Source organism: Myiozetetes cayanensis, unplaced genomic scaffold (genome assembly GCF_022539395.1).
Source record: "Myiozetetes cayanensis isolate MyiCay16 unplaced genomic scaffold, myiCay2020 scf34, whole genome shotgun sequence".
In the NCBI taxonomy this organism is placed as follows: Eukaryota; Metazoa; Chordata; class Aves; order Passeriformes; family Tyrannidae; genus Myiozetetes; species Myiozetetes cayanensis.
Genome location: NW_026087566.1, coordinates 237,087 through 251,528, shown reverse-complemented (window position 1 = coordinate 251,528; position 14,442 = coordinate 237,087). Strand labels below are relative to the sequence as shown.

The 14,442-nt window shown below is 52.3% G+C and overlaps 1 protein-coding gene across 2 annotated transcripts in view; it reads right to left on the bottom strand.

Annotated features, from left to right (window-relative positions):
- The window catches only part of NSF (N-ethylmaleimide sensitive factor, vesicle fusing ATPase), a 60,837-nt gene that overhangs the window by 5,630 nt on the left and 40,765 nt on the right, over positions 1-14,442 (bottom strand). For both annotated transcript variants that reach the window (XM_050327555.1, XM_050327554.1), the window contains exons 13-19: positions 12,719-12,814; positions 11,992-12,148; positions 10,419-10,552; positions 9,730-9,796; positions 9,474-9,553; positions 2,424-2,558; positions 1,541-1,654 (exon numbers count right to left, since the gene is read on the bottom strand). In XM_050327555.1, the coding sequence (XP_050183512.1) occupies positions 1,541-1,654; positions 2,424-2,558; positions 9,474-9,553; positions 9,730-9,796; positions 10,419-10,552; positions 11,992-12,148; positions 12,719-12,814 (783 nt within the window). The remainder of the gene's footprint in view (positions 1-1,540; positions 1,655-2,423; positions 2,559-9,473; positions 9,554-9,729; positions 9,797-10,418; positions 10,553-11,991; positions 12,149-12,718; positions 12,815-14,442) is intronic.

Below are 14,442 nucleotides of genomic sequence, written 5' to 3'. Positions count from 1 at the left end.
GTCCCTCAGAGCGTTGTCCAAACCCTCCTGGAGCTCTGGCAGCCTTGGGGCTGTGCCCACTGCCCTGAGGAGCCTGTTCAGTGCCAACCACCCTGTGGGGGAAGAACCTTTCCCTGAGATCCAACCTGACCCTCCCTGGCACAGCTCCAGCCCTTCCCTGGGTGCTGTCCCTGCCCACCCAGAGCAGAGGTCAGAGCTGCCCCTCCAGACCCCTCGGGAGGAGCTGCAGACCCCAGTGAGGCCTGACCTTAGTCTGCTCTTCCTCACCTCAACAAGCCAAGTGACCTCAGACACTCCTTGTATGGCCCCTCCAGTCCCTTCCCCATCCTGTGTCCCTCCTTTGGACACTCTCTACTGCCTTTATACCCTCCTGATACTCTGGCTCCCAAAGTGCCCTCAGGACTCGAGCAGAGGCCACCCCAGCAGGGCAGAGCAGAGCAGAGAATGCAAAGCAGAGAGTGCAGCCACGGGGCCAGGCTGGGAAGGGGGCTGGGGGCAGCATTCCCATCCACCCCCCAGTCCAGGACTGCCCCTGATTTACAGAACCTTCCCCTTCAGCTTTGCAAACAACCAGCACTGGAGGTCAGATCAGCCCAAGAGCACGTCCTGTGGCAGGGGAAGGGCTGCACTGTGAGGGCTGAGGGGACGGGGCTGCAGCAGAGCCCCCCAAGGCCAGCCCCCCTCACAGCCAGCTCATGCACGTGAGCAATGACTTACTGACTTGCCTGTAGGTGTGGAATTAAAAGCCAAGGAAGAAGAGGAAAAAGTAATCTAGATAAATGACTTTATTCCCTGAGGTGACATCCAGTCAGAGCAGATCCTCAGCGCTGAGCAAGTTCTAACAGAACCGGGAGCAGCGAACAGAGGGGGACACGACTCATCTGCTGGGAACCACGTGCCTCTTCCCTCCTGCTCTGCCTCTGCCAGGCACATCTGAGGACAGTTCACTCAGCTGCACTAAATCCATCTGATGGGAGCAGGGGGGGCACGGGGATGTCAGGGGGGGATTAGGGCTGCACCTCACCCCGTGTCAGCACGAGCCCCGAGTGCTGGCTGGCTCCAGGCAGGGGAGGGCTCAGAGCTGCATATTTCTGCCCTCTGCAATTATTTGCTTTAAAGTGCTGAAAGTGGAAAAAATAAAGAGAAGAGCAGCTGAACAGCCTGACAGATTTATCTTCTTTGGGGAAGGAGCACATACACCTGCACAGGCACCTTCTTCTTGAAAAAAAAACCAGCCAGGTGATTGCTATCTGCTGGGTGGAGAGCAGGAATTCCATGAAAGGTGAGTTAATCCAACCCCTCCCGCAGCAGATGCTCTGCTCTGAATGCAGCTCTGAACCGCCCATGGGTACGGGCTGGGGGGATTTAAAGATCTCTGAGGACCAAGACCCGGTGATTCCTTTGTTCTGAAAATGTCTCCTCACTGCAGCTCTTTTCCCACTTCAGGCTCCCACCACAACTTCAGGGGAGTCTGCAGAGAAGGGGGAACCTCCAGGAGCCCTCCAAGACCCCAGTCCTGCCTGCCCCCAAACATTCCTACCTGTAATGACATTTCTATCAGCATCAGCAGCTTCTTGATCCCGATCCAGACAGGCTTCCCTTTGACATTCTGGGCAATGGTGCTGCGCTCCTTGTCTTTGAAGTTCCCCAGGAGCTGGGGGAGAGAATTCAGATTAAAGTCAGCAACAGCAGACTAACAACAGGGAAAATGTACCCACCTCAGGAGAAAGGGAATGGGAGGCTTAGGAGGAGAGTTTGCTGCAATGTGCCTCGACAAGGCAAAACACTGAGACTCTTTTATTCCATAATGGTTCTTTCCATGACATCCCACGTCCAACGGTTGGGGCTGCATTCCTGGTTTTCTCCAGATCAGAGATTGCAAGGACACAGTGGTTCAAGCCACAGGAAGATTCCAAACCTGCTGCAGGAGCATCTGAGCCTCTCAGGCTTCGGTGACACCGTCAGTGGGACACGTTTGCCAGTTGGCAGGAGAGATCTGCCTGTTCAGTTTATCTGAACAACCTTCAGCACCAAATTCCCACTATGGCACAGAACAAGGAGCCACTAAAGGCAGGAATTTCTGAGGAACAGATAATCTCCTCAGCACCAAACACCCTCAGGGGATGCTGCCAGCTCCTGGCACCCTCTGGGCACACTGAGTGCAACTGTCCCAATTATATTCACTACCCACTGCCATGCCCTTTGTGGAGTCTTTCAATCCACACCACAAACCTCTCCCCCAGACCTGCTGTTCTCTTACTGTGCCTTAATTTAATGCATGAGAGAGTCACTGGGAGAAGCCCTGGAACTGCTGTTATGACATGATATGAGCGGGACAATGTCACCAAGCCAAGAGCCACTGGAAAATCCCCCCATTCCCAGCAAATGCTGAGCTTGCTTGTTACCCTTGCACTGTTCCTCACCTCCAAGGCCTCCATGAGCTGCTCCCCTGTCGCAATGTTGGGCACGTGGATGGTGGTGCTGAAGGCGTTCAGCATTTCCATCTCCTGCAGGACATCCTTGCGGCTCGTGGTGCCGATGATCAGGAGCTTCCGGCCCTGCCCGGGGAACAAAGGGTCAGGAAGGGGAGAACAGGAGGCCAAGCAGCCTGGGGGAGCTTCAGCAAACCACAGATGGGAAAATGGCCGGTAAAAAACCCACCTCAAATGAAATTATTAGGATTAAATCTGTCAGTAATTGAAGGAGCCGACGCCGAGCACACAGGGCCGGGATCAGATCTCGGAGTTGTGGCAGCAACAGGGTCTAAAAATTCGGGTGCACAGAACCCCCCCACAGTCCCAGCTTTGCCACCTCACTGCTCCTTCTGAATCCAGCATTATAAATAGCTGGATCCTCATTAAATTTAAAAGCCTGAGCAAACTCCCACTCCTAAAAGCTGAATTACAAATGACTCCTCGGGGGAACAGCCTGTCTTTAGGAACCTGTGGGTACAGGGAATTCTCTGTCCCTGCACAGACAGTTCCAATGGATTTCCAGCTCAGGCTTTGGAGCAGAGGCTGCTGTGAGTCCCCAAGTTCCCACTGCAGTGGGAGGTACAGGACAGTCCCACCCTGGCAGCCCCCATGCCCCAATCCACTGTTCACACAGCAACCCTAAGTCAGCCTGAGCAATAGCAGGGTTTGTAAATAATGAGCTATGAGTGGAAAACATCAGCTGCCAGTACAAATCCACTGCTGTTCACTGCTCTTGCAGAGGCATTTCCAGTGCAATTTGAATTTCCCCACGCAGGGGTCAGACACTGATCGACACTGGCTGATGGAAGGAGCTGCTGGGATCATCAGATGGGATCAGTCCCTTTTCCATCTCAGTGCCCAGGGAGCCCCTGGGCTGGGAGGGGCCTGGCTGGCCATGGGTCCTCCTCTCTTGCTGTTCAGCAGTTTGGCTGATGCTAAGAGACAAAGGGAAAGTTCCAGTGCCAAACTAGAGGGTGGTTGGCACTGAACAGGCTCCCCAGGGCAGTGGGCACAGCCCCAAGGCTGCCAGAGCTCCAGGAGGGTTTGGACAATGCTCTGAGGGACAGGGGGGATTGTTGGGGTGTCCTGGAATTGGTCTTGATGATCTTTGGGGGTCCCTCCCAGCTCAGGACATTTTATGGTTCTATGGCTCTCTACAAGTTCTGTATTTCAACTTCATGACACAAAACTCTGCTCATCCCCATAAAAACAAAACAATACCCTAAAAATCCATTTAAATCCAACACACCTCTGACACAGACAGTGCATTTCACAGAGCCTGCTCTTCCCCAAGAGCTGCTGCATTCCCTGGACAGCCAATTCCTGAACTGACGATGGAAATGCCATCCAGAAGTGCAGTGGGGGCACGGAATGCATTATCAGTTGACAAAACTCAGCTGCTGGCAGCACACAACACACAAAAATGGGTCTGAGGGTCCCAAACTGTCTGCAGGTCACCTTGGGAAGGTGTAGTGTCCTCGGGAAGCAGCAGCACAGCCATTCCATGGGGTTATGCCCCATTCCACAGCCTGCTGCTTCCACCACCCCCTGCATGGCCAGGGCTTCCCCGCTGCTCAGTGTTTGTTTCCTTGTTGATGGTCACTGTCCAGCCAGGCCAGCAAAACACCTCATGGAATTTGAGCCAAACCTGAGCAATTTGGGAAGGGGTGGCAGGCAAAGATGAGAACCCAACACACCCAGCGGAGAGGAAACGAGTGGAGTTGGATCCTCACCCCCACAGGAACTCAGGAATCCCCATCAGGTGCCCATTTTCAGAGAATCCCAGACTGGGTAGGGTTGGAAGGGACCTTAAAGACCATTCAGTCCCAACTCTTGCCCTTGGAACACCTTGCCTTGGACACCCTCCACTGGAGATTTTCAGCTGAAGCCCTTTTAGACCAGGATCAATTAGTGATGCTCAGCAACAGAGGAAGCCAAGGACACACTCCAGGGAAGGACTGAGGCCTCCAAAACATGCAGCAACCCCTCCTGCAAGTGCTGCACCACCCAGACCCATCTGCCTCCCCAGCTCTGGCAATTCTCATAAAAAATTGTTTGTTACCGTCAGAAACTCCAACTCCAGAAGAGCTTGGGGAAGGGGTTGTGTTACCAACAGTTTGCCATGAACTATGAGCATTTTAGGGGGGAAAAAAAACCCTGCTAAACTGCACCAGAGCAGCGTTTGTTCCCCAAATATAGCTCCCAGCATGTGTGCAGTGCCTGGCACAGCAGACCAGACATCAATCAAAGGGACAGCAACTCCAGAGTCACTGCCTGAGGGATCCCACCCCAGCAGCTCCCACATGATGGACCCTGGGTCTGATTGCAATAAAAATGAGCCTAGTTTGGGGCTTCAGGAGAGACTGAAAGGTCTGACCAGGGAAGGACAGGAGCAGCACAGGAATGTCACCAGTGAGGGGAGTTTTACCTCCTGTCCCTTCAGGGGTCCATGACTGGTCTCACTCCCAGCATTTCCTTCTCAAGGGAGCCCAGATGACGCATTTCTCCTCCCAGAGAAGGCGCCCACACCCTGCACTCACAGAACAAACATTTCCTCCCCAGCCAGCTCAGCCCTGGCAGCCCCACTGAGTCACCTGAACCCCCAAATCAGGTCAGCAGGCAATTCCTCCACAGACAGAAATGGCTGTAAATGCCTCACTGCCATCGAGGAAAACCACTGGAATGGGTTGTTGTGGGAATTCTGTGAGAGCACCAGCTCAGTTCAATCTCACTCAGAACGAGACCAGACAGTTCCAGAGTGGGAAAAGGGTAAAACAGGGTCCTCATCTGCCATGTGAGCCCAGGGAGCTCCTTCAGACACTGTGCAGCCCTTTCTGTTTCAAACAGAACTTCAAATCCATTATTTCAAGGCCAGGTTGGACAGGGTTTGGAGCAACCTGGGCTGGTGGAAGGAGTCCCTGCCCATGGCAAGGGGTGGGATTGGCTGGGCTTTGAGGTCCTTTCCAATCAAACCATTCTGGGGTTCTATTTAGTTGGAGAAATCAGGGCGAAGCGCTGGGGATGGTCAGAAACAGGAAATAACTTGCCTGAATAAATCCTTGGTAAATTGATGGGGTAAACAGAGAGGTCTATAAAACCCTCGATGGTTTAGAGGAGGTGAGGGGGAAAAATGCAGCTCCTCAAAATAAAAGCAAGCCAGAGAGCACAGGATGGAATCACCAAACAGGAGCTGAACTCAGCTGGACTCAGGCAGCTCTAGCCCAGTCCTTTCACCAGCAGAGATCAGACACAGGCACAGCACTTAGGCCTGGATTCATCCTGTCCATTTTTAGGCCAAGTGCTCCAATTTGGAGCCCCAGATCCCTCTGTGCTGACAGGGGGATTGTAGAGAGGTGTGTCCTGCCCCCACAGGATAATCCCAAATTCCAGCCCTCTGCTGCAGCTGACTCAAGGACATTGCCATGCTGGGAACTGTGGGACTCAAGGATGAACCCCCTACATTTTCCAGCCCCATGGGATGTTTTCCTGCACCACAGCACCAGTGGTGCCCAGCAGTGACTGCCCCAGGGAAAGCAGAGCACGAGGCTTACACAGGTCCTGCTCTGAGCAACTGGAGCCTCAGCTCCTCAGTGGAGCCTCCAGTTATGGGATTCCAGCAAAGCCAGACAGCCCCAGGGAAGGGCAGTGAGGGAGCCCGAGCTGGGCTGGGAACAGGCACAGGTGACACGAGTGGCTCTGTCACCCACCAGCTGCTCACTGTGCTCGGGACACGGGAGCACCCTCATCCTTGGGTTTGGGGTCTCAGCAATTCCTCACATGGAAGGGGGGAGAACACCATTCCTCAGGTTTATGGGTACAAAGGGAACGTCACTGCTGACTGGAGTCGCTTCCAATTCACACCAAGGGATGTGGAATCAGGGATGCACCTGGGATTAGATCAAACTGGGAGATTATTCCCCCCCTTTACTCTCATAAATCAACAAAAGTCTCTGGTGTCCCAGCAAGGAAAGGGGCTGGGAGCAGTGGAAGGGCAGCCCCAGGAGTGGGTGTCCCTTTGAGGGAAGGGGTTTGGAGCTCAGGAGCAGTGGAAGGGCAGCCCCAGGAGTGGGTGTCCCTTTGAGGGAAGGGGTTTGGAGCTCAGGAGCAATGGAAGGGCAGCCCCAGGAGTGGGTGTCCCTTTGAGGGAAGGGACTGGGGGCTCAGGAACAGTGGAAGGGCAGCCCCAGGAGTGAGTGGGTCTCCCTGTGAGAGCACCCCACGCAGGCAGACGTTCCCCAGCCCTGCCCAGACTGCGTGTCCCGCTCCACGGGGATGCTGCTGGTCCTGCCCCCGGGATGCAATTGTTGGGAAGCAGCAGGGAAGCACATGTGAACGCTCTGTGGGGCTGGGGAGCGTCTCCAGGCCCTGTGTGACTCTCATGTAGATGAAGCAGCCCCGGCCCTGGGAGCTGCCTGTGCTCAGTTCTCAGGGAAGTGCTTTTCTCCCGCCCGGCTCCCTGCTGAGCCAGCCCTTTTCAGCCTTTCCACCCCCCCAGTCCCTTCCCCTGCACAACACAGGGGAACTTCATTGAATTCAAGGCCCAAGAGAACATGGTTTATTTTCTTCTCTTCAAGCCGGTTCAGAAAAGATTCTTAATTGGTTTAAAAAAAGATGCTAAACAAAATGCAATGGTTTTCAGTCCCCTGGAACCAGCAGTAACAGATACCACTATTTAACACTGCTGAGTGGAACCACAAGCAGGAGCTGTGACTGGGAATTTAAAGCAAGCTCAGAGAGGTTTCTAGTTTATTTAGAGTCTAAAGTGTTTAGTCTCAAAAGAAAACCAGAACCTTCAAGTGTCTGCCCTTCCCACACCACGTTCCAATAATGCAGCCTCACCAGGAAGAGGGGAGCCTGGGAGGCAGCTCTCACACACCAACTCAACAGAGACACGCACACCTCGATGCATAATTAATAACATTTCAGCCCAGAAATGCTTGTCTGATTGCAGGGAGCTGTTTGCACATCAAGTGCTGTGACACCCCAGTGAATTCCTAATCTGGGCCACAGCGATGGAGCAGCTGCAGCCGCTCCTGCCTGCTCCTTGTGGGGCTCCCACTGCTTCGGTCCTGGGTCCAGGCTTTTCCAGCCCACAGGAGAGCTGGGGAGGGACTTGGGACAAGGGATGGAGGGAGAGGATAAGGGGGAATGGCTTCAAAGTGCCACAGGGCAGGGTTAGATGGGATATTGGGAAGAAATCCTTCCCTGGGAGGGTGGGCAGGCCCTGGCACAGGTTGCCCAGAGAAGCTGAGGCTGCCCCTGGATCCCTGGAAGTGTCCAAGGCCAGGCTGGACGGGGCTTGGAGCAAGCTGGGCTGGTGGAAGGTGTCCCTGCCCCTGGCAGGGGGTGGGAAGGGATGGTCTTTAAGGTCCCTTCCAACCCAAACCATTCCAGGGATCTCTGAAATCCAGAAACACTGAAGATCCCACTGACAGCAATGGGGAGCAGGAATTGTCTCCCCAGCACGTGCCATGGATTTCTCTCAGCACAGGGACATGCCTGGCATGCCCCAGGACACTCCATTTTCACAGGGAATGATCCTAACCCACGATCCCAGTCCCACAGAAATGCATGGTGATTCCCACAGAGCCAACTCTGGACACTTAGGAAAAAAAAAAACAAAACAAAACAAAAACCCCCACATGATCAATCAAAGAGTGACATTTCCTCAGCAACCTCACTCCCTGCCCTCCAACAATTTATGGCTTAAGTCACCATAATATTGGCTGTCAAGGCAGAGTCTCCCAGCCCCCAGGGCACTTCAAACCCTGCTGAGAACAAACCTCTGCAACATGCACAAACTTGGCAAGTGCCTGTGAGCTCCAGCCCTGTGTCCTGCCCCTGGGAGTCCCAGGTGCCAACCCAAGAGCAGCCCAGCAGCAACACACACTCAGCATGGTCAAATGGGCAATTTAATATTTTAAATTCCTTCTAAAACCTGAACCAAATCAAGCCCCGTTTTCCCTACTGATTTATGGGAACAATCACGTCCTGGCACTGTGGAACACCCAGTAACAGGTCAATGATTCCATGAGACTCTGGGATCAGAAATGGCTGTGCTGTTGCACACAGGCAGCTGCTCTGTCCCAACCACGTGCTAAACTTGGGTTCTGTTATGTCACAGACTTCATATGGCCTAGAAAGCTCACTGGGGAGATCTTTGTTCTCCCAGGCTGACAGTCACACAGGGAACTCAGGGCCTGTGGCACTACAATTGAGTTCAAAGTCGTGTGTTTGAAAGGTCTTTTCACCAGCCTCTGTAATGAAAACAACACTCACACACAGGTTGCTGTGCCAGGATATTAAACATGACAAAAATCTGACTTCACCCAGGCTGAGCTTCGCTGCTGTTTCCTGACACCAACTTTCAAGGTGTTCCTGTTCTGATGTTATTTATTCATGCACAGAGAGCAGAGATCCAGTGAACAACGGGGAAATGGCAAACAAGAAAGGAGGCCCTGCCTGCCTGTCTCATTCAGGGTGAGCTGCAGAACCCTCAGCACTTGGGATGTTCTTGAATCTCATCGAGGATCAGCATGAGAGGCACCTCCCCAGTCACTGTAATTAACACCTGATCATTTCAGGTTAAGAACAAATAACACCTCTGACAACCACAATCACAGATCACAGAGAAATTGATTTATAAACAGGGAGGGAGCACGTGGTGAGCCAGGGCTTGGTCTGGCCCAAACAGCTCCTCAGAGAACAGGCAGCTGGAGTGTTTCAGCTTTACATGGTGAAGCTTAAATGGGTTTGCTTAGTCAGTATTTTTAGGACTGACTGCAGAAGATTCAGCCCTCAGTAATTAGATATTTCAAGTGGAATCCCTTGTGGTTATCCCAGAAATGCCCAAGTGGATGAAGAGCAGCAGGCTGGGATTAACGTGGCTGACTCAGGGACAAAGGCACCAACACCACTGGCAGCACAGCAGCTCCCAGCACACCCAAAGCTCCCCCTGTCCCAGTTCCCACAGGAACAGGGCACCTCACTCGGCCTTACCTGAGGGGGGGCCTTCTTCAGCAGCACAAGCAGGGCTTGCAAGACCAGATTGGAGAACCGAGGTCCGATGGGGACATAGTCTGAAAGGAAAAATGCACTTTATTGCCCACGAGCAGATGTACATTTAACTGCATCAAAACCAGCCCAGTGCTCCCAAAGCAAGTGGTGCCAGACCACGTCCAGTTTGCAGTGTTTCAGTGTGTCAATATATCAGCAGTGCTGCAGCAGCCAGCACGGCTCTCCCTCCCTGACTCACCCAGCAGGCGCTCGATGTCGTCCACGACCACACAGCTGAGCTGGGACTTGTAGGCATCATCAAAGATCTGCAACCAGCAAAACCCCTCAGGGTTAAACTCAGCAGCAAATACAACAGCCACAGCCAGACCTGCTGGTGTGGCTTCAGCAAACACAGTAGCACTGAGAGGAAAAAACTGAGAATGGACAAGGCAAGTATCCTGAGAGCAGGCTCTGAAACATTCCCTGAGTCACCCAGTGTCACAAAAGCATTATTGCAAGGGCCTGGAGTGACAGGGCAAGGGGAATGGCTTTAAGATGTAGCAGGGTAGATTTAGATGGGATATTGGGAAGAAATTCCTCCCTGTGAGGGTGGGCAGGCCCTGGTACAGGTTGCCCAGAGAAGCTGTGGCTGCCCCTGGATCCCTGGAAGTGTCCCAGGCCAGGTTGGACGGGGCTTGGAGCAACCTGGGCTGGTGGAAGGTGTCCCTGCCTGTGGTAGGGGGTGGGACTGAATGGTCTTTAAGGTCCCTTCCAACTCAAACCAGTCTACAATTCTATGATCCATTCAACTTTACAAATAAATACATGCACAGAAATTCTGGACCCAGAGAGAGCAGAAAACACCATCCCAAGGGTGATTCACCTTTCCCTCCCTGAGAGAACCCAGAACTGGGCTGTGATCAGGCAGAGAACAGGACCTGTACTTACCTTCTTCATGGCCTGGCACTTGGCTGTTTCAGAAAACCCAATCATCTTATCTGGAGAACAGATCTTGATAAAGGGGAAGTTGGATTCTTCAGCTATTTTTGCTGCTAGAGCAGTTTTCCCACTGTGGGGGGGACCTGAGACAAAGCACAAGCAATGAATAAACACAGGAGAAAGCAGCTCTGGCAATGATCAGTGTGGATCATATTTACAGCATGTTTTCATCCCAGCCAGAGGTATCTGCATTTGAAAGGACCTTTCCTTCTACTTGCAGAAGGAGCAACAGACTCCTGGGGCAATCCAATCCAGTCCAGTCCAATCCAATCCAGTCCAATCCAGTCCAACCCAATCCAGTCCAACCCAGTCCTCCAATGAATGGAACCATTTGAGCACATGCAGACTGATTTGCCATGAAACCAAAAGAGGACATTACATATTCTGCAGGACTGGCCACTGCACCAAAATCAGTCAGTTTGTGCTTTTGGGAAACTTCTTGAACTGTGTTTATGTCCCCTCTAAAGATGATTTCTGCTGGTACTGTGGCAAACAAGCCAGCAGAAACACCAGGGAAATAATGACAAAGGCAATTGGGCTTTGGCCTGAACTCACACCAGGATAATTCAGAGACCAAAGACATCTGGATCCATGAACCCAACACAGATTAACTGGGGGGCCAGAAGGAACTGCACACAGGACATGTGTCACAGACACACAGAGTCATCCAGGGGCTCTGCTCAGGGTTAATTCCAAAGCTACAGAACCACCAAGCAACAGTGGCCATCCACCTTTCAGGAAAATAAAGAGGGAAGAGCTAAACTCCAAATTCTACTGCAGCACCTGCTTCCAGTGTCTGGGAACTCTGCACAGCCAGCACCAGTCTGGATAAAGGGAAATGCAGCTCTGGCTGACAGAGACACCTCAGCTGCTGGAACTCAGTTCATTACACTGATGAGCTCTGCAGTGACTTCAAAGGGAACTGAGACAACTGACTCAGCCTGAGACACCTTCACTGTAAAACAGCCACGTGCAGGGCATTAGCTGCTACATTTTGGGTATTAACTGGTGTATTTTGGTTATTCACTGGTACATTTTGGGTATTAACTGGTACAGTTTGGGTATTAACTGGTATATTTTGGGTAATAACTGGGTACATTTTGGGCATTCACTGGGTATATTTTGGGTATTAACTGGTACAGTTTGGGTATTAACTGGTATATTTTGGTTATTATCTGGGTACATTTCTTCTCCCTTGTTCCAAACACAGGATTTCTCACAGAATCAAGCAGGCTGGAAAAACCCTCTGAGGCCAAACCCACCCTCTGACCCGAACTCCCTCCATCTGAGCAGCCAGTGTTACCATCCGAAGCAACTTCCCCCCAGCACACTGGGAGAGCCCAGCTCCATTTCTCCCCCCCCACCTGCTTCCTACACACACAGGCACAGGATGGAACCGGCAGTGGGGGGTGCCGGTGGCAGGAGCAGCGTGAGGAGTGCCCAGGGTGTCCCCTGGGTGTCCCTGGGTGTCCCCTGGGTGTCCCTGGGTGTCCCCTGGGTGTCCGTGGGTGTCCCTGGGTACCTTCCAGCAGCACGCTGACCAGCGGGGTGCGGTCGCTGTTCTTGGTCTGCTGCACCAGCAGCTCCCCATCGTCCAACACCCTCGTCACAGGGTCTCCCCACTTGATGATGCCGTTCATGATGTAGCTGGCATAGTCCTCCTGGTTGGTCCCGAAGGCCTGGGTAAAAGTAGGGACATTTCTTTTACCAGAAAGTGCCATGTCAGAAAGCACACAAAACAATTAAAGTGTCACCAAAATGACGGGGGCCAAGGGCCTGGAAGTGCTGAAGTGAGACAGTCAGACCCACTGGTGACTCCCAGCATTCCAGCTGGACAGGGGTGCAGGCCAGGCACATCTTTACACACGCCCTCACAACCAGCTCTAGCCAGGGCAAGTTGCCAGTGGGTTCTGACTGCACATCCTGTGAAGACAATTCTCAGAAAGGAGGCTTAAGCCTCTTCCTGCAGCCCATGTTAAAGCTGTCACCCTGGAACTGAAAGAGGCCTAAAGAGGAGAGAGCACATATGGTAAGGAGAAGAAATTCTGAGTTGTTCTTTACCTGTTCTTTTGTTTTTCATTACTCTCCAGCAGCAACAGGCACAGACAGAGCCCCAGAGGCTCCCCACTGTCACCCCCCCAACACAGGGCACTGTCAGCCCTGGGGCACCGCTGCCTGTGTGATCCCAGCAGGAATCTGCTCCCCCCCACCCTGGGGGGCTGTCCCAGGAGCTCCACATCCCCACTCACCGGTTTGATGTCGTTCTCCAGGGACGCAAAGAAGTCTCCCCTGGTCACACGGAGGCTCTCGGCCTTCTCCATGTCCACTTCCACTTTATTGCTGGCCTAAAAGGGCAAGAGAAGGCCCCGAGGTGCAGCAGCAGCATCACACAGAGCCCTCATCACCCTCCCTGCACTGATGCTCCTGTGACAAATGTCCCTGCAGGGGCATGTGCTGGACAGCCCCGGAGCAGAGCTCAGCTCCCAGCTCAGCTCCCACAGCCACACCCAGCCCCAGGGAGCCCCCAGGTCACTGCTGGGCACTGGGGTGCTCAGCAGGAGGGCCCGGCACTGGTTTACTCTGTTCTTATTTTCCTGGGAAGGTTTCAGAAGCAGCAAACTGGATGCTCCATTCTCCTGTCAAACGAGCAGGGAATGATCAGCCAGCTGAGCAGTGACTGACTTTGGAGAATCCTTCAGGATCTGACACTGATAATCCTTTCCCTCCCCTGGCAATCCTTAATTCTGCTTTGCCTGGGACCTGTAATAGTGTTGTGTGTCAGGGTAGGGTTGAATGCCCTCAAACTTTGAGTTTTCCCTGGAAGCAAATTAGCAGGAATGCTCCAGTGAAACCCAGGGAGGGATTCCAGCTGGGGAGTCACTGGAGCCAGGACTGCAAAGGGCTTTGGGCAGCACTCAGGAATTACATGGATCCATCCACAGAATTCCAGGCTGGAAAGGACCTTGAGGATCATCTTGGTAGAAGGACAGTCAAGACAAGATGGTCCAGCTCAATCTCCAAAGTCTGCAATGCTGGAGAACCCCCCACTTCCCAGGGAAGATCATTCCAAAGGCTGATGTCGTTCCTCAAGTTGTTTGTACATTTAAACCCAGGGGAGCTTTTACCCTCCCCAGCCTTCCAGGAGTTCTGTGCTTTAATTTTTCACACTTTGAGAGATAATCAGAAGGGTTTAAATGATTCAGAAGACCCTGATCAAATGCCCCTTCATTTTCCATTTGTCTCTCACAGGTGCTTCTGAAAACTGGGTCAGGCCTATGATGTATATTTTAAATTTTCAGTGCATGTAGGAGAGAATAAAGTACCTTAGTGCATCATTTGGCTGAAAACATCTTCAGAATAACTAATATTATCCAAAAATACTATGTCAAAGCGTTTGAAAAGCAAAGCAAAGCGTGGCTGCTTCCCATGTGGAATACAAATCCATGGATGACTGGGATGTCAATCACAACCCGACCCAAAGGAGGGGACTGCTCTCTTCCATTTGCACAAGGACATCTTCCCTTCTCCCACATGACATCCTGGCACAACAGGGAATGCATCAGAACAACAGCAGTCCCCAGACTCACCCAAAACTCAGGCACTGAGAAGGCATCAACCACAAGCAAAATTAATTATTTAAGGAAAATGGTTTGCCTGCAAAGGGATGAAAATCCCTCCAGAACTGCTGATTTACTTATTTTTTAAGAAAATGAGAAAGTGTTGATGTTTGTGGTTTTTTGCTACAGGAAGCAATTAATAACTTTGCAAGTGCTCTGGCTATACAAGAATAATTAGCAGAAAGAGTCCTTTTCCCTTTACAAAGAGCACTCTCAGGAGACAGAAATGTCTCCCCACCAAAGGATTCCTCACTCACTTCCATCAAGGTGTGATTTGCTCTCTTCACATTCGAGGCTGAGCAGGTTTTTCCTGAACAAGAGCCCAGTTCTGCAGGACTGATGTGCAGGGCTCTTCC